Genomic DNA, 20,375 nt, shown 5'->3' with positions numbered 1-20,375 from the left:
CAACTATTAATTCATGTTGAAAATGAAATATTGAAAATTAGATGAAAAACATTCTAAAGTCAATCTTTGATTAATAATTATTTTTACTTATTGTACATTTATCATGAAGTATGATTCAATTTCCTTTGTTGAATTATCAAACATAGTTGATTAGCTGTTCTATGCCTTTCACTTTGCACACCTTTCTCTTTCAATTATTGACATGTTCTATGTCACATTGTGAAATTAACTTAAATGCTATTACAGGTGGGATCCAAATTTATGAAAAGTCTCTATTTTGATCCCCATGTGGCATATGAAACCAACCGATGTTAAATACGGTGGATACACTAACTGAAAACATCGCAATAAATGAACCGACTCAATTCAATAAAAACAAATATCACTACCATGATTAAATATGACTCGAAAACAAGACTTCCTACTAGTTGTTTGTATTTAGTTTAAGGACTTTACTATTATAGAATTTATAAAAAAAAATGACAAACAAGTCACATTATGAACTACAAACATGAACCAAACCACAAAAACCCTACTTTAGGTAAGTTTGATTAGAGTTTAATATAATTTGAGTGCGGATTTTAAACAATGTTTTTCATGATGGGGCTGCGAACAAAACACTACCACCGATCCTATACTTTTTTCCCTTTTCTTGTACAATCAAAGTTGAAAACGCAAAAGAATTTACAAATTCTCATGACAAACCTCGCCCGATTCTTGTTTTCCAACACAAGATAGCGAGTTATAAACGGGAGCTATCTTATCGCTCATAATAAACAAAAGGTCGGCCGCGGAAGGTCTTAAACTAGGAGAAGATCTCAAGCACAATCCCGCCAATGTTGCCATAACCTTAACTTCCTCCAAATCAAAATTCCCCTTCAAACGCGGATCCACCATCTCCACAACCTTCCCCTCGTCGGCTCCAGCCACAGACGTCAACATCTGCTCCTTCTCGGGGCAGAACGCCTCCATCCCCGTGATGAGTTCAAGCAAGACAACTCCAAAACTATATACATCACTCTTTTTTGACGCGATCCCAGTTCTGAGGAACTGAGGATCGACGTACCCTGGCGAGCCCATCATGATTCTTCGATCGGCTGATGATGGAGGCAAGACCATGGATGAGAATCCCATCTTGGCTGATCCAAAATCGCATAGTTTAGAATTTAGGCGCTCGTCTAACAAAATATTGGAGGATTTTATGTCGCCGTGGACAATGTGGAGAGAACATCTCTCGTGAAGGTATTGCATGGCTCCGGCAACTTGAAATGCAATTACCATTCTATCCTTCCATGATAATAAAGAACTCGACGAGCCTCCACGACGGTTGGAATGAAGTTTCTCTTGTAGGGTTCCATTTGGAACGTACTCGAGAATCAAAGCTCCTTCATCTACAAAATAATTTATCGCGTTATTCCAACATGTTTAAAAGAGTGAGCTAGTACAAACGAAAATTTCACCGAGAATAAAATGGAAAACCATTTTTAAGTAAGATTTTTTCAAAATTATGTAAAATGGAAATTTAGGCCTTGTTTAAATCATAGTGGTGGGCGGTGGAAGATTCACGGCAGTTAAGATGACAGTTGGAAAAAATAAATGTTATTTTCTTTTTTTGTTGCTATAAGAAATAAATGGTTTCGAAATTTGGAATTGTAAATTTAATACACTGGTAATGGAAGAGATGCAGGATATTATTACAATTTTAACTTTATAGCACTAAATTTTTTAGTAACAATTATTTAAAGAAGTATTGTCAATATTATTCCAATTATAATTAATGGTGTTCAAATATTAAAAACATATTAGTGTTTCTATAAAATTATTAGATTTACAAGGAATTTTTTTAAGTAGTAATTATTATTTTCCTAATTTTGGTTTCCAAAATACAAATTTATGAGATTTACATGGACAATTTTCAAGATTATTTGGAAGGAAGGAAAAACAGAAAAACTATTAATAGTAGTTTAAACAAATAGTCAAATGAGGTATAATTGGAAAACTTTACTCATTCTAATTTTTTTAGGAAAAAAAACTTTATTTTATTTTAAATTTATAAAATTAATTATTTATTTAAATTCATATAATCAAGTCTCTCCACTTCATCTTAAACCATTTTTTTTAAAAATAGAGACCTTTAATCTATTAGACAAAACTTAAAAAAAATTATCTCATTATAATTAAACAAATAAAAAGTTACATAAATAGTATAAAAATATATATAATATGTTAACCAAAGAAAGAAATTACATAAATAGTGTAGAAATTAGTCTAAAAATAATTTAAGTTTTATTCAAAGGTACAAAAAAAGATGTCATTTTTAGGAAATTATTTATTGACTAGTATATGATTTCTATCAATAACAAATCAAAAAATAGATCAAATATATTGGGTCATTCCTACTTCAAAAAATATATCAATTACATATTTAAACCATGACAATAAATTTTCCTATCCAAAAAATTATGTTTGATAATTATAAAAAAAACATTTTTTTGGGTGTATAATTACGAAAATACCCTTAAAAAACCCAAAAACCTAACGATCAAACAAGACTTAATAAAAACAAGTTTCTAGCTTTAAAGAAAACTATATTCATCAAAGATTCATATAATTAATCATAGATTTAAAAGAAACAAATACCTTGACTTTCGCTAAATCCGATGAGATTAACAATATTTTCATGTCGAATTTGCCGTAGAATCTCAAGTTCTTGCCGGAATATGCGGCTGAGCCGCTCACTACAACCGCACTGAATAATCTTAACCGCCACAAGATTTGAATCATAAAGATTAGCTAAATAAACATTACTTAATCCTCCTGATCCAATCATTTTCGAAAAATCCTTTGCCCCTTTCTTCAATTCCTCCCACCGGAATCTCTTCAACTTCCCATCACAACTCATCGCCGCCGCCGTCGCCGGTGGAGATGGCGGCGCCTCTATTTCATCATCTTGATTAAGCTCTCGATTCGAGATTCTCTTTCGATTGATTCTCCTTGTTTTTAAGGATTTAAGGAGATTGAATCGAAAACAAGCCATACCCACTAAGGAAAATTAGGGTTTGTGGAGGTGCCGGAGAGCGCCGCCGTGCCGGAAAAGTGGAGAGAGAAAGAGATGAGAGAGAGGAATTTGAAGAGAGTAGAGGGAGTGGGCATAAGTAGGGGGTATTGAAGAGACAGAGAAGGTCAATGAAGGCTAACATTAAATGGAAAAATAATAATTAAAATAGATTATAATAATTTAGTTTAATCAAAAAAAGTATTATGAAATGAATCATAATTTAAAATATAATTATTGTATTAAATAAAATATTAATTATGATCTATAGGATCTTGTTTGATCTTGTTTATTTGTGGGTTTTTTAGGATTTTATTCAAAATAATTATTTGAAAAAATATATATATTGAGTTTTTAATTGATTTAATTACTAAAATAATTTTGTTTATATATTTTAAATTAAATTTAATAAAAATAAAATAGAAACTCTTTTATATTAAAGTTTATTTTAAAATATTACTCAAGACAAAATATATTATCTCTTTTCAATTTATATATCATATCTGTGAATTTATTCATGAAAATATTAAAATATTTTTTATTTAATATATTTTCTCTCATTTATTGAGAAAGTAAAATAGTCATTAAACTTAAAAGAAAACTAGTTTAAATAAAAGTCAAATAAATATGTTACCAAAAATTAAAAAAAAAAAATCAAAATTAACAAGTTTTGGAGTATTATTTTAATATTTTAATTAATAAAATAAGCGATTGAATGGTTAGGAGGAAAGTTATGTAATATTGTGATTTTTTATTATAAAATTAAATAAAAATTAAAAAAACATATATTAAAGCCAGCTCTAAATGTAAACCATGACTTCCTTTAGCTAATACAAAGTTATTTGGGAGAGTATTTTAAATAAGAATTAAACTATTAATTTTTTAATTTTTTAAATACTGATTTTTAGTGATTGAAAAGCTTTTATGTATGTTTTCTAATAAATTTACATTCTTTTAGATTATAAATATTTTTAAAAAATGATAACTCAAAAACTGTGAAAGTGGTGTGATCATTGCATCAACAAAATTGTTATGTCGGTCAATGTTACATTTATGTTTGTTTTTGAAAAAGAAATAAATGTGGAAGAAATCTTGCTAGTAAAAATTATATTTAAATAAAAAGAAACTAAAAATAATAAGGATAATAATATAATTAATTAATAAATAAAATATTAATCAAAGTGATTAAAGAAATATTTAAAATCCATATAAACTCAAAAACTCCTTAATACAAGGCTGATTCTTAGAAAATTAATGAAAACATCCAAGTTCCTTTTTAGTAGTGAGCTGGTTTCATCTTATTTTATTTGGATTATTTTTTTTTTCAATAATTAAATTGATTCATTCAATAATATACTAAAACATATCTAATTTTTTTATTATTATAAAATTTAAATATAATTTAACTTAAATATATAACCCAATATCAAACAAGCTCTTAATTAAAACATGGAGGGAAGAACTTAGTAAGGGAGATGACACCGGTACCATAATGTCATTACTTACCCACAGACAATTACTATCATGTCCCTACATGGCCCACACTATATAATATATATTAATTTAATGTATATAATAAATATAATATGCTAATAACTCGTGGCATATTATTAGGGATTAAATTATTAATTAAATGGTTGTTAATAGAGCATAATCACATCCTTATGGCATGATTTATCTATTTGATATTGTTAACTACTCCATGTGTATTGAAATATTCACTTAAAAGAGACAGCTAAACTTATGTTTACTTTTTTTGGGGTTTTTTATTATTTGTTTATAAATATTATTTTTTATTTATTTCATGAGAGCTGTTTTTTATATTTAAAATTTAAATTTAATAAAGACCAAGTCAATTTATATTGATATTTTAATTAATTAATTAAATATTTATAAAAGAAGGAAATATTCTTAATTTATTTTTAATAGTTGCCCAACATTTCCTGATTTGGTATTTATTTTGAAATATAACTAAAATTTCAATAATTGGTTAAATACCTATTTATGTCAAATATTTGTTATGTTTGTCTAAGCAAATTTGCCTAACTATTAAGACTAGTTAGGAATGTCCACTATTGGGATCTCAATGTATTATATGACTATTGAATGTTTTATATTTAAGACTAATTTAAGATTTTGTAATTGAGTGGTTACAATAATAATTTCGTACTTCTTAGAAACCTTTGTCCATCACGGTGGTCTCCATCAACCATATTTTGACCTTTTAGACGCGCCTTTTAAACGCGGTTGTCTATCACGGTTGTTTTCACCAGCAATATTTTTTACTTTTCGATAACATTGTATCTCTTCATTGTTTGGCATTTAAAAAGATTATTTACAACATTTTATAAATAAAGTTTGAGTGAAAAGTAAAGCTTCTAGAATAGTTAAATAAAAATGACAACTAGATTAAGCATACCAACAACTACATATAATTTTTTCATTAGATCATTATTTGATCTGAGGTATTGTAAAATTTTGACTTTGTTGATATGAATGTCTCATTCTTGACAATGAAAGAAGATATTAAAAACTTTCTCCAATTATTGAAGACTTTGCGCAATTAGAGTATTATGATGTAATTCCAAATTTCTTTTTAGCATAAAACAACTGAGAACATTAGAGTATAACTTATTTGTTCTTATATTATCGATCATGAATTCTCTAATTGCAAGTTAATCATTGAAAAAGTTTAAAATTGTCATATACTTAATTGACTACTATCATATCTCAAAAATAAGAGGGCAAATCTATAAAAACAAAGTGCTAAAAAATTTCAACATATTTTGAATAAATACAATAATTGACATATGTAATGTTAATAAACTTGACAACCTTCTTTTTAATTACGAGTCTATATCTTTGAACACAAGGTTGAACCGATGATGGACATCCAACTTTGTCGCATTGTTTTTACAATTTCATTTTGTATTTCTTGGTTTCCTTTAATCATTTATTGATTATACCAATCTTTCAATCTATAAACTACACCAAGTATTGGTGTTGGATTGGATATTCATTATCCCATTTTGAGTTCTTAGCATATCACCGCTTCAATTAATGACAAATGTGAAGATACATGTTGTCATTCAAGCTTATGTAAGCCATGGACAATGTGATATTTTTGTAAGTTTGGATCAATTTTATTTAACATCTAGGGTTGTCGGTTTTCTATCCTATGTCATTTTTAGCAACATATCAATCCGATTTTCTTATGTCTTGAAGGACGATTATTTGATATAAACATACGCGATAAATCGTTTTTATTAATCAATAAGAATAATGTTAAATAAATTCATTCTCTGAATAAGTCTAGAACAATGAAATGAATTGTTAGCGGTCGAGATTTTGTTTTTTACATTTTCATGTATACCTTATTTACTTTTTGGTCATTTATAAAAAAATTCCTTTTGACAAAAAAAAAATTAGAAATGTAAATAACCACATATTTTACTAATAATAAACACAGATGAAGAATTATATTTAATTAATGTCACATAAATAACAAAATAATATATATATATATATATATATATATATATATATTTATTTATTTATTTTTCTTTGGTGATGTTTTGATTTTGACTTTATTTTGATTTGTTGATGTATTAAAATATTTTGTCTTATTAGGTTTTAATTTTACTTCCTAAGTTTTCTGATTTCTATGAATTCTCATTTTTTTTAAAAGAGATAAAAAAATACTAATAAATATATTAATGTTAATAATAATTAACTGTATATTATTTTTTCCAATTACATTAACTGCATATTAATAATAAACATTTCATTTTAAAAATTAATAGTTTTTGAGATGTTAAGATTTGTCTAAAAATATTATTATTATTTTTTAAGATCCTGACTTCTTGAATCCAGTGCATTATTTCTGGTTTTATGGAATATTTTTTTAAAATGTCTAAACTTATGATTTAGAATATAATATTAATAAAAACAATACATGTTAATTAACAGAATTTTTCCAAAATGAAGGCCACAATTCATAGAAAGGTATTGTGTGACCTCTTAGGTCAAGGATTTTCATTATATTATTACTTTCCGAATAGGCTACTTTTATTTTAGATGATACATGGGATAAATTATATATATCTTCAACATATATCAAAATCATGAATACAATAAAAGAAATGTGTGAAAGTCAAATATTCATAAATAAAATCTTGGTATAAATAGCAAATATTGTATATTGGTGTTAAGCTACACCAAATTAAATGCAAATTTGACAAATTTGAAAGATATTATCATAACACCACCACATTTAAGTGAATCACTTCTAGTTTTAGTATAAGAAAGTCTTTAATTTCAAAAATCTATTCAAATTAGATTTATGTTCAAGGTAATTTAATTCCTTTGATCAAAATTAACATAGAATCTTAATATCATCACCCCCATTCCAATTAAGATTTTAAAGATAATAACTTAATCTTTTAAGTCAAAACTCTTTTCACTTGATCATTTAAAAAAAATCAAATGACCTTTGTTTAAGAAAGACAAATTTATGATGATCCTTTAATTACTGATGAATGTATCGGTTGGACTAAAGTCTAAGGGACGCAATGTATTTTTATTAAACTAAAAAGGCTTATAATCGTGTTAATTGAGAAAAAAATTCTTGACAATATGCGAAAAATAGAAATCGGTGAAAAGTGGATTATTTAATTTGTTTATGTTTGTTTGCATTATGTGACCATTTATCGTAGTTCCAATTGTGAATGTTTGCTTGAAAATTATCCTTTTAAGTACTACTCATGGAGATATTTGCCAATGTGACCGTTTATCATCGTTCCTCTTCTTGATTGTTATGAAGACTTTTTGATTATTTTTGTGGAGGCGATTTCTCTTTTCACAAGTGTGTGGATTGCGAGATAAGACATTCTCCTTTCTTTCTTTTGTACCTTCTATTTGTTGATATCTTGCTAGGTATATCGCAAGCAACCAAATTCAATATCAAACATTTATGTTTTTTTTACAAAACGACATAATGTCATTAAATAAAAAGACCCGAAAAGAGTAAAGGATTACAAGAGTTCCGGATTCAGGTAGAATAAACCTTTGCAAAAGAATGATTGAACTAACAAGATGAAAATAAAAAAAATAACCAGAATAAAAACAAAAGTGAATGACACAAACAACGAAGCTTAGAGCGCATTAAAATCAGATGTAATGGTGACTTTCTCATATGTAATTCTCCATCTTTGACAAATTAACCAATTTTTTTCACAAATAGGAATTCGCCTCTATGTTCGAATCCATGTTCGAATGAGTGGGTTTTTATCAAAGATAATTTCATTCCATAAAAACTCCACATTATTTCGACTTATTGAAAATTCGCTTGCGTTCAACTCCATCTAAATATGATCTATAATGTTTAAAAAAAAATACTTGAAAATATTTAAACTAAAGTCATTACCCTTTATCATGTTATATGATGTATAACATAATGTGTCGTGGTTATTCAGAGCTTGTTCGTGCCTTTGAATTATTTTTGATAAATCAAAAATATTGTAATGTTTTTTAAAATTTTAGAATAATGAATAAGTTGGTAAATTGGGATTCGGGATTCGAGATTGACGAGTTTTTAATTTGTTATCTTGGGTTCTCGATTTGCGACAAAACCATATGCAAGGGATCGTGAGTTCATTAAGAATAATAAGTTGTCTAAGTGGAAAAACAAATTTTTATTTTAAGCATTTATGATGATCATTAATAATACGGTCTTGATGTCCTTTTTACGAATAACTAAATGTGACTAACAATAAAATCAATAAATTATTGTGCCAGTTTCTTTCGGGATCTATTAATTTATCCAATAACGCATTTTGTCATATAGAAAAAGTGTTGGGCCTTATGGGTCCAGCCCAATTAGGCAATATAAAACCAAATAAACCCTAATTTTGTTTCTCTCTCTACCACAATTTTCAGAGAGAGTTCTGTGAAGAGATCAAGAGAAACAGAGTGAAGAAAATACAGAGGAAGAAGAAGGGAAGAAGATATAGAGGAAGAAGAAGAGAAGGAGAACAGAGTATCACCTTCTTTGTCTTGATTACCCTCAGGTTCATTTCTCTCTTACTTGTAAAGGGAATTTCATGTTTTCTCAAACCTAGATTTGTTTGGGTTTGAATGAAATTAGTTTCTCTGTATGTATACCTCAACTTTAGGTTTAAAGTTGAGAGGAACAATTGTATCGGTTTCTTACTGATTAGTGAAATCTGTTGGTTTTGCCCCGTGGTTTTTTACCCTCCGTGTTGAGAGGGTTTTCCACGTAAATCTGGTGTTCTTTATTACTTTGCTGATCTGCTAGTATGATTTGGTTGACTTGTGAAATTAATCAGATCAATTGATTTCAATAGGAAGTATTATTCAACTTGAAATTCCTAACAAGTGGTATCAGAGCTGTTAGGTTTACTTTCTATTGAAGAGTGTTTTTCCCTTAGGTTCAGATGGAAGGCAGTAGCACTATGATCAGGATGACAAACAATAACTGGCAGATTTGGAAATCCAAAATGGAGGACATCCTTTATTGTAAGGATCTGTATGAGCCAGTTGAAGGAGATAGTGCAAAGCCAAAAGAGATGGCTGAAGCTGATTGGATAAAACTGAACCGGAAAGCAGTCGGCACAATCAGACAATGGCTTGATGATAGTGTTTATCACCATGTAGCAAGTGAGAAAAGTGCTCATGAGCTATGGAAGAAGCTAGAGTCATTGTATGAGCAGAAGACGGCAGGTAACAAAGCGTTTCTGATCCGAAAGTTGGTAAATCTGAAATTTAGAGAAGGCACAGGTGTTGCTGAGCATTTAAACGAGTTCCAGAGCTTGATTAATCAATTATCAGTGATGGAGATGACCTTAGAAGATGAGCTACAAGCCTTATTGCTATTGGGATCATTGCCTGACAGTTGGGAGACATTGGTTGTGACTGTTAGTAATGCAGCTCCGAATGGTGTGCTTACTATGAGTATAGTTACTAGCAGCTTGTTCAATGAGGAGACAAGAAGGAAGTCAACTAATACAAATAGTGCACAGGCCCTAGTCACAGAGAACAGGGGAAGAGCTGAACACCGACAACAATCAAGAGGCCATAGCAAGTCAAGAGGCAGATCAAAATCTAAGGGGAGAGAATGTTATCACTGTGGTAAAGAAGGTCACATGAAGAAAAATTGTAGAGCCTGGAAAAGACTACAGAATGAAGGCAAAAATCAGAAGAAAGATGATGAAAACAGAAATACCACAGCCACAGTAACTGCAGAGGATGTAGTTATTCTTTCTTGTGAAAAGGAACAATATCTACATGTAGAAGATCACCAAGGAGTTGAGTGGATAGTTGATACAGGTGCTTGCTATCATGCTACACCGAATAAAGAGTTTTTCACCACGTACAAGGCTGGAGATCTTGGTACAGTGAAGATGGGTAATACTAGTCACTCAAGCATTGTGGGTATTGGTGACATTTATTTGCAGACAGAACAGGGGCATCGGTTAACACTGAAAGATGTGCGGCATATTCCTGATTTACGTCTAAATTTGATATCAGGTGATGCATTGGACAAAGATGGATTCAAGCATTATCTTGGTGGTGGTGAATGGAAACTCAGCAAAGGATCAATGATTGTAGCAAAAGGGAAGTCGTGGCATTCATTGTACAGAACACATGTGAAGGTACTCAAAGATGATCTGAATGCAGTACAAGCTGAAAGCTCTCTAAATCTGTGGCATCAACGCCTTGGCCACATGAGTGAGAAAGGGCTGCGAATTCTGGTGAGGAAGCTGCACATCCCCTCAACCAAAGATGAGGTTCTGGATCTATGCGACTACTGCCCATTTGGTAAGCAACATCGAGTCTCTTTTAGTCAGACATCAGAAAGAAAACATAATGTGTTAGACTTGATTTATTCTGATGTGTGTGGTCCTTTTGAAGTGGAGTCATTGGGTGGCAATCGATATTTTTTAACATTTATTGATGATGCGTCTAGAAAGGTGTGGGTTTATTTTATGAGAACAAAAGACCAGGTATTCAATTACTTTCAAGAGTTCCATGTCATGGTAGAAAGAGAGACAGACAGTAAGCTGAAATGTCTTCGCTCTGATAACGGGGGAGAGTATACCTCCAAGGAATTTAAAACATATTGTACCAAATATGGTATTCGACATGAGAAGACAGTGCCTGGAACTCCGCAGCACAATGGTGTGGCTGAGAGAATGAATCGCACCATTGTAGAAAAGGTGAGATGCATGCTGAAGATGGCAAAGTTGCCAAAACAGTTTTGGGGAGAAGCAGTTCGCACAGCCTGCTATCTCATAAACAGGTCGCCATCTGTTCCTTTGAAATTCGAGATACCAGAAACAGTATGGTCTAAGAAGAATGTTTCATACTCACATCTAAGGGTGTTTGGATGCAAAGCATATGTGCATATTCCAAAGGAACAAAGATCCAAGTTGGATGATAAAGCAACTCCATGTATTTTCCTTGGATATGGAAATGAAGAATTTGGGTACAGGTTATGGGACTCAGAAAAGAAGAGAATTGTCAGGTGCAGAGATGTTGTGTTCTTTGAAGGTCAGACAGGGATAAGTCCAGAAATAATTGAGAAGTCAGAGAGGGTTGATGAGTCCATAGAACTCATACCAATTCCTTCACATGTACAGTCAACAGTAACGGATGAAGATGAACAAAATGAAGAAGCCACTGAGGAAACCTCTGACATGAATGGTAGTAATGATGATGAGAGTGTTTATGGTGTTCCTGAGCAGGGGGAGCAACATCGTCAAGAGGAGCCAGAAAGTTTTCAGGAGGCACAAGCTCATAAAGACAAAGTTAAGTGGCATGATGCAATGAAAGACGAGATGAAGTCATTGCAAGAAAATGACACATATGAGCTTGTGGAGCTTCCTAAGGGCAGAAAGGCCTTGAGAAATAAATGGGTGTTCAAGCTAAAGAGAGATGAAAATGGAGAACTTATGAAGTACAAAGCCCGACTGGTCGTAAAGGGTTTTGGACAGAAACAGGGCATCGACTTTGGGGAAATTTTCTCACCAGTGGTAAAGATGACTTCCATTCGTGCAGTGTTAGGTCTAGTATCTGGCCTAGATCTTGAACTTGAACAACTTGATGTAAAAACTGCATTCCTTCATGGTAACCTTGAAGAAGAGATCTATATGGTGCAACCAGAGGGATTTGAAGTGAAAGAAAAAGAAAACATGGTTTGCAAATTGAAGAAGAGTCTATATGGTTTGAAACAAGCCCCGAGACAGTGGTACAAGAAATTTGACTCCTTTATGATGAGTCATGGGTACCAGAAAACCAAGGCAGATCCATGTGTTTTCTTCAAAAGATTTCCTAATGGAAAATTTATAATCCTTTTACTTTATGTTGATGATATGTTGATTGCAGGACAGGATGCTCTGTTTATAGCTATGTTGAAGAAAGAGATGTCCAAGACATTTGAAATGAAAGACATGGGTCAAGCACGCCAGATATTGGGCATGAAGATTACTCGTGACAGAAAGGCTAAGAGACTTTGGTTGTCACAAGAGAAGTACATTGAAAGGGTGCTTGAAAGATTCAACATGCAAGGAGCAAAGAAAGTAAGTTGTCCACTTCCTAGCCATTTGAAATTGAGCAAGAAGTTGTGTCCATCAACAGAAAAAGAAAAGGATGAAATGTCAAGTGTGCCATACTCCTCAGCTGTAGGGAGTTTGATGTATGCAATGGTTTGCACTAGGCCAGATATAGCTTATGCAGTCGGTGTGGTAAGCAGATTCCTTTCTAATCCAGGAAAACAACATTGGGAAGCAGTGAAATGGATTCTTAGATATCTAAGAGGCACTTCCAATTTGTGTTTGAGTTTTGGAAATGGTGAACATGTGCTAGAAGGTTACACTGATTCTGATATGGCTGGAGATCTGGATCACAGAAAATCCATTTCAGGTTATGTGTTTACTTTTGCAGGGGGAGCCGTGTCATGGCAATCCAAACTGCAGAAATGTGTGGCTTTGTCAACCACAGAAGCAGAATACATTGCAGCCACTGAAGCTGGTAAAGAGCTATTGTGGTTGATTAGATTTCTCTTGGAGCTTGGTATGCAACAAGAAGATGCAGTTGTTTTCTGTGATAGCCAGAGTGCTATAGATTTGAGCAAGAATGCTACATATCATTCCAGAACTAAGCATATTGATGTGAGATTTCATTGGTTAAGAGATGCAATAGAAAGCCAGCAGATGAAGCTGAAGAAAATTCACACTGATAAGAATCCATCAGACATGTTTACGAAGATAGTTCCAAAAGACAAGTTTGAGCTTTGTTGTCGGTTTGTCGGCGTGAATACCAAGTGATGACTTGAAGATCGGTGTGCCTCTCTCCGTGGGCTGGAGGGGGAGATTGTTGGGCCTTATGGGTCCAGCCCAATTAGGCAATATAAAACCAAATAAACCCTAATAGAAAAAGGTGAAAACCCTCAATAGTGTGGTGGTTTGAAAATTCGAGATCTTGTTCGTTTTAATTATACATTGTTATTTGAATGGCGCTCTAGATTGTTCACTAAGCCGAAGAGCAAGTGTTTTCTTAATTAGAAGTAAATATGAACCAATTTCTTTTGATTGTTCATTAAATGGCCAAATCGGCCTATCCTTGCAGCATTTGAGAAAGTATTTTTAATATGATGATGGTTTAGGTGTGCTCTGGGTATCCTTCGATTTTTAACCTGAATAATCGATCTTGGGCTAAATAAATTTTCTCACATTTCGTTCTTTTTTTCTTCCTGTTATTTTGATGTAAGACACTTCATTTTTGTAATGTTTGGTCATGCTTAAATGATCAATTTACTTTTTATTTTTTCAATATAATGTCTTGGCTTCAAATTCATTGAGAACCCTTTTCCACTTTAGCATAGATGGGATAATGATGATTTTCAATTTCCCTTCTTTTACATCAAGGATATATGGGTGGTTAACACTTCCTTCTAAGTTTGAGTTATTTCTTTAAAATAATCCTTCCATTTTCTTTATTTATATTCTTGAGTTTTAATATGGTTTTTTAAAATTGTTATTTTATGAATAAGTAATTGAGTTGTCAACAGCAATTAGTGTAGAAAAACCAACAAAAGCAATAAAAATACAAAAATCGAATAGAAACTAGTGTTTATGGTTTCAACTCATCAATAAAATCGACAATGGCTTGTCATTCCATCAAAATTGAAGAACTCAAGAGCACATCAACCAATGTAGTAAGAATTGAAACTATTTAAGAGTTTAATCGGTCTTGTCTTATTCTTTTTTTTGGGAAATTGTCTTATTCTTAAACGATTCTCAAATAGTTTGATAATCCACTAAATGACGAGATTATACACCACCTAGTATATCAATGACATTCTATAGAAGGACCCATATCACCACATCACAATGTAGCAAGAGATGTAATCTTGATTCAACGTTCATAATGTTATCATAACAATTTTCAAGCATTGAACCAACGCACAAATCTATATAAATCACATGGAAAAGTCCCAATAACCGCAAAACAAGTCTCCCCAATCTACATGTCAAAATTGACATAAACCATAAAACACTCCAATTTACACTTTGAATTTTAACGTTGATTTTTTTTTTATTTAATGTAGAAAACTAATATGACCCCTACCATCAGTTTTATTTTTATTTAAAATGTTTTAAGTGAGAATCGAATCCGTGATCTTTTCTCTTTTAAGAATCACTCGTATCATTTGAGTTATCTTAATAAGTTAATTTTAATGTTAATTTTAAAATTAGAAATAACAAATATTGTAAACAAGTTATTTATGTCATACCAACAACAACTTAACTTGTAGTTAGATGTCCTACAAACATTAAACATGGTGATTAACAATTGTGAGACATACATAATTAAACCATTTTTAAGATAAAAAATCAAAGATCAAGATTCTCCAAAGGTTGGTTGGTTGGTAATGGAACCCTAATTTTCTTATCCATTTTGATTTCTCCCTCAATAAGTCATATGTTCCAAAACCAAGGAGCCAGGATGTTTCAAAGCTCTCTCTTAACCATTAAAAAATAAAATGTTGCATAATTGGGTGGAGCTTATGAAATAAATAAAGAATGGAGATGGGTCAAAGAAAGAGGGCATCCACATAATTGATAAATGTACTCAACAAACAACAACCCCACTATCATTTAAAGAGAGATATGATAAGCCAGCATTCTAGTTATTATGCCAACGATAACCTTATGTGCAATTTTTTTTTGTGACACCTGTTACGAACCAATTCGATAACCAATCATCTTTCGACGCATTTTAAATAAATTATCTTGGAAGATTTAATCTTTGACATCTAAAAACAATCGTAATGATAACAATAAAATGTAGATTAGATCTAATAATTTATTTAAGATTAGTCAATTTATTAAGATAATTCAAATGGAAAAGTCTTATATAATAGACTAAGTCTTAGATATGTTCCATTCTCACTAAAAACGTTTAAAGTAAAGTCACGACTGTAAGATGTCGTATTAGTTTATTCCAAATATACACTATAAGTTTAAAAAAAATAGAAATAAAACATTTGTAGCCCAAATTAAGCATTGCATGAAAGTAACGCAAACTCTAAAGATCTGTAAATCTAAAGACTTGTTAAGTATAAGTTATTTTTTTTATAGAATAAACATTCCATTATTTAAAAATCTTGATTTGGTAGGGTGAGAAAATGATTTTTTTATATAAAAAAAGATAGAAAAATATTTTAGTATTTTGATTAATTATTTGATTACGAGAGAACGAATTAAATGATTTAATTATATTGAAAGTAAAATAAAAGCCATAAATAAATAAGCCCATAATTAACACCATGGTTATAAAAGTAAATAAAAAATAGAATGCAAATTAAGCAAACCAAGAAGTTGAAATTTTCCAAAATTTAAAATTGTACTTTGTAAGAATAATATTGTCATTTTTAGGGAAGATATGTTATTTTTAATAACAAATTTATTAATATAAAAATGTCATAAATATTTAAAATAATATATTCATTTTGGTCCCCAATTAAAATATATCTACCAAAATAACATGGACCAAATAATAAAAAACATTGAACACAAAAACCTACCCATGCAAAAGAAAATACACCGACAAATTTTTTTTTTCCAAAAATTATATCTACATAGAAAGTCGTTTGAGAAAGACAAACATTAAATAAAAACACGCAGAATGAAACCGAGCAAATCATAACAAAAAATCAATAAAAAGCAAGAAAATAAAGTTACATTAACGATATATGAGATTTTTGAAAAGATTTACGGTATATTCTAAAAAATTGGTCGGGGAATCAGAACAACACCTCAACCAGGGTGAATATTTCATTTAAAAAAAACTATGCCAAAATAATAAGCATCAAAATTATATTACAAGTAATTTGACATATTCTCATGAAACTATATATAGTATAAACTAGTTATATATTTAATTTAATGTTTTGGTTGGTGTAAACTCTCTTAGTCTAGACTGACGGCCACAAACCTTAATTATCACGCCTAACTAGAATTCTTACAGTTGTAGTTTAATTAAAGCACAAATAATTGACAATGATGTTCTATCTAAAGAGCAGACCTTATAAGATAGACATTTATTTAGAAAATAAAACCTTTTTTCCCTTATTTTATTTGTTAGTGACATAATCACATAATCCCATGGGACATGTTACATTTTCTTTCCAAACAACCTAGAATCTAATACTTATTTTGAATGATATATATCATTTGCAATAATTATATTTACGTTGATTTACTCTGGTTACAAGATTTGAGAGAACCGATTCTATGGACAAAATCGAAAGAGGATGATTGACTATTTTGAAACCGCTAAGCGAACCCAACAATTTATTTGCAGGTGTTTTAAGTGGTGGTCGAACCACTAAAATTACTTATCATAATTAAACTTGAAAAAGAAGTACTTACATAATTTGATTCTAACCAAGAGTTGATACTTAGACTTAATAAATTAAAATTTTCAACTATTTGTCTATAAATGTTTGAAAATATAAATAATAATAATAGTAAAAATTAAAATTATATATTATGCTAAAATGTAGTTTATTATTATTGCTATTTTCTTAAAATAAATTTTAGATATAGTTATTATTTAGTCATAATTTTTAGCAAATTGACTAAACTGAACTAATCAATAAACTCAAATAAATTTAAATTTTTTATTAAACCGACATCAACAATGTAATTGAGCATCTCCTCGACATATCTCATATGCTTTTTGCTTTTGTTTCTTTGCCTTTACATTTATTTATTGTCCTTGTTTTAAGTTTTGTCATTTTATCAATATGAAATTACCCTTTTCTCATAAAAGCAAAAGAAGTAATAATCATAACATCAACATGTGATTTTAAATAGGAGAAATGAAGTGACTTTATTTTCTAATGACCAAAGTAATGGTGCATTAGTAGAGAAAAGAATCGGTTTTAGAAAAAAGATTAAGCAAAGTATTAATTAAACTTATAATTAATTCAGGACAAAATCATATATAGTAGGCTGAGAGACATCAATTTAAAATAATATATTTTGTTGATTCTTTCTTGTAGCTAGTTATGGGTAACTAGGAATACACTAATTATTTTTTAATAACCTTATATTGCTTACAAATATATATAAAAAAAACTGAATTAATATATATCTTTAAATGTAAAGGTAGAAGAAACAATATATAATGATTGTGAGTTAAATAGAGAAGACAAACATTTTCATTACAAAAACGTTTTTAATTTGACACATTAAAAAAATTGAGGTCAATGAAAATCCACCTAAAACTAATAAAATACCCACTATTTTTTTTTTTTTTCTTTCAATCTATTCAAATTTTATAAATAATTATATTGGATGGTTTTTTTTTAAGCAAATTTAAGTGTAACCTTGTTTGCATTGGCTATACTCTATTTATACCATCTATCTAATATAAATCAAATACAAAATTACAAACATAATAGTATAATTTCAAACAATATAACAAAAGTATCAAGTTAGTATATATATATATGTATATATATATATATGTATATATATATATATATATGTATATATATATATATATGTATATATATATATATATATGTATATATATATATATATGTATATATATATATGTATATATATATATATATATATATATATACAAATACTGTGTACATCCAATCCTTAATTAATATATTTCGAGTTGGTTTGGTTATATGAATAGATTTTATCTCCGACTATAATATATCGATTTTTATTATACAAAAATTTATGTCCGGCACATATATGTAGGAGATTTCGGATATTTCTTTATTCGAATCGGGTGAATATATCAATTATACTATTCAGATCGATATGAATTAAAACCCTAATGGAGACCTTACTTGATGAAAAGTAAATGTAGTAGATAGGACAATGAATGTGAGTCCAATTAACAGCTTGACTTGATCAGATACCTTTCTTTATTTCTTGTCCTCTTTTAAATTTCTTCCCTGGCAGTTAATAAATGTATTTCACTCTTTTCTTTATTATGTCAAATCCTCTCGTGTTCTCACCATATAATTATCACATTGGTCCCTCCCATTACTGAACATTCAAAAGTATTTATGTAGCATGATTGACCTTGGTTTATTTGAAAACTCATAATTATTTATGTACCTTGTTGGATCTTGGATTATTTGAAGGAAAAAATAAAGCATCTATGACCGACAAAAGAAAGTCTGAATTTTCCACATAAACTTGCTCGAAATATTTGATCTTAGATAGTTAATTTGAAATTATTGGAAAAAATCGCGACGATTGGTTTTAGAAGTTAAAGATTTATCTACCTTTGGTAAATGACATAAAGGAATCACTAATCAAACTCTTGGCAATAATCTTATAAATGAACTATAAGAAGATTAACCAAACATAAATTCTTAAACAAAGCAACACCCAATGATTTTCAAATCAAGTTGTTGCTCTCCAAATCCTTTCAAAAGGCGAACCGACAAAAAAGCCCACATGGTATCATCCTTAAGGAGAGGCCAAGTCTTTTTTTGAGAAACTTCATTGAGATTAGGAGTTTATATCCCATAATAAACCGAAGCAATGCTGGATGCTCGATTTGTGGGCATCATAATAGTTTGAAATGCGATATAATTCAACTTTATTCGATTCTCAGAGTTTAAGTTTGATCGACAGAGATCCAAAACCCTTTCTTAATATCAACATATTAAATTCTTAAAATCTTATTATTTATAAACATGAAAGTTTAACTAAGATTTTATGCTATCTAGACATGTAAAACAATCATGATCTCAACATTTTTAAATCAATTAATTAATACAAATAAATTGATGACTTGGTTAAGAATTAAACTAATTAATACAAATAAATTGATGACTTGGTTAAGAATTAAACCTATATACTTTTTGACCCAGAGAGCTTAAATAATTTTGGGATCTTAATTTCAAATTAAAATGATGTAACACTATACCCAATATTGTTGACCCATGAGAGTTTTGCAATAAAAAATTAACATATTTTTAATTTCTAATTAGTTTTAAAAAGTGGAAAAGAGACAATATAATTTGGAATTTTGACTTAGACAAGTGGGCCTCATGTGAACTTGCAGCTAAGCCCTAAGACCATAATAGATATATGTATCACATGAACCTCTACCTGGAAGAATGTATGATTAAGATTTAGGTCAAAAGAAAAGAATGTGATTGATATATGTTTTTTTAATTGATTCATATATTATGAAAGTTATGGTAGTTTAAAGGTACAACCAAACTAATTAGCAAGACATGAGAAAAATAAAAAATAAAAATCATAAAAACGAGGGATCAACCAATACTTCAATTTTCAAGAAGATCGAGAGCTCCCAATCGACTTTACAAACTACTCGGAACGAATATAAGAAAAATTACAATAATTGCGTTGTATATTATACACATCATCGAATACGATAACTTAAAATAATTAGTTAATTTTCAGATAAAATGTGAGTAAATAACAAAAAAAAAATTATAAGTAACCTAAACACATTCCTAACATAAATTTACAAGCCGTCAGTTTTGAAATTGTAAATCTATATTTACAAGTTTGTTAACATAAATTTAAAGAAAGGTTAAGATTGGAACAAATATATTAATTTTAATATGACTTCATGAAAAAGAAGTTAAGTTATTTTGTCTTGGTTTGACATGTAGTTGATCAAATATGATAAAGATTTTCCAGCCCACATCCATCTTGTACACTAAATAATATAAAACTAAATAAATAATTTAAATATTTACCATGTTATAATATATATATAT

The 20,375-nt window shown here is 29.8% G+C and overlaps 1 protein-coding gene across 1 annotated transcript; it reads right to left on the bottom strand.

The window, feature by feature from the left end:
* Window positions 1-541: 541 nt before the first annotated feature.
* On the bottom strand, window positions 542-3,123 carry LOC124941239 (probable receptor-like protein kinase At1g33260). The gene is made up of 2 exons (XM_047481535.1): window positions 2,641-3,123; window positions 542-1,391 (listed from the first exon to the last, which is right to left on the bottom strand). Exons 1-2 carry the CDS (start codon window positions 3,035-3,037, stop codon window positions 685-687), a joined length of 1,104 nt encoding a protein of 367 aa, XP_047337491.1. The 5' UTR covers window positions 3,038-3,123; the 3' UTR covers window positions 542-684.
* Window positions 3,124-20,375: the final 17,252 nt, after the last annotated feature.

The sequence above is a fragment of the Impatiens glandulifera genome, chromosome 6 (assembly GCF_907164915.1).
Source record: "Impatiens glandulifera chromosome 6, dImpGla2.1, whole genome shotgun sequence".
Classification (NCBI taxonomy): Eukaryota; Viridiplantae; Streptophyta; class Magnoliopsida; order Ericales; family Balsaminaceae; genus Impatiens; species Impatiens glandulifera.
This window is presented reverse-complemented; position numbering and strand designations above follow the sequence as displayed.

Coding starts and splice junctions, on each gene's coding strand:
- LOC124941239 (XM_047481535.1), bottom strand. CDS start 3,037: ATGGCTTGTTTTCGATTCAATCTCCTTAAATCCTTAAAAACAAGGAGA. Junction 1,392..2,640: donor CGGATTTAGCGAAAGTCAAG/GTATTTGTTTCT, acceptor ATTATTTTGTAG/ATGAAGGAGCTTTGATTCTC.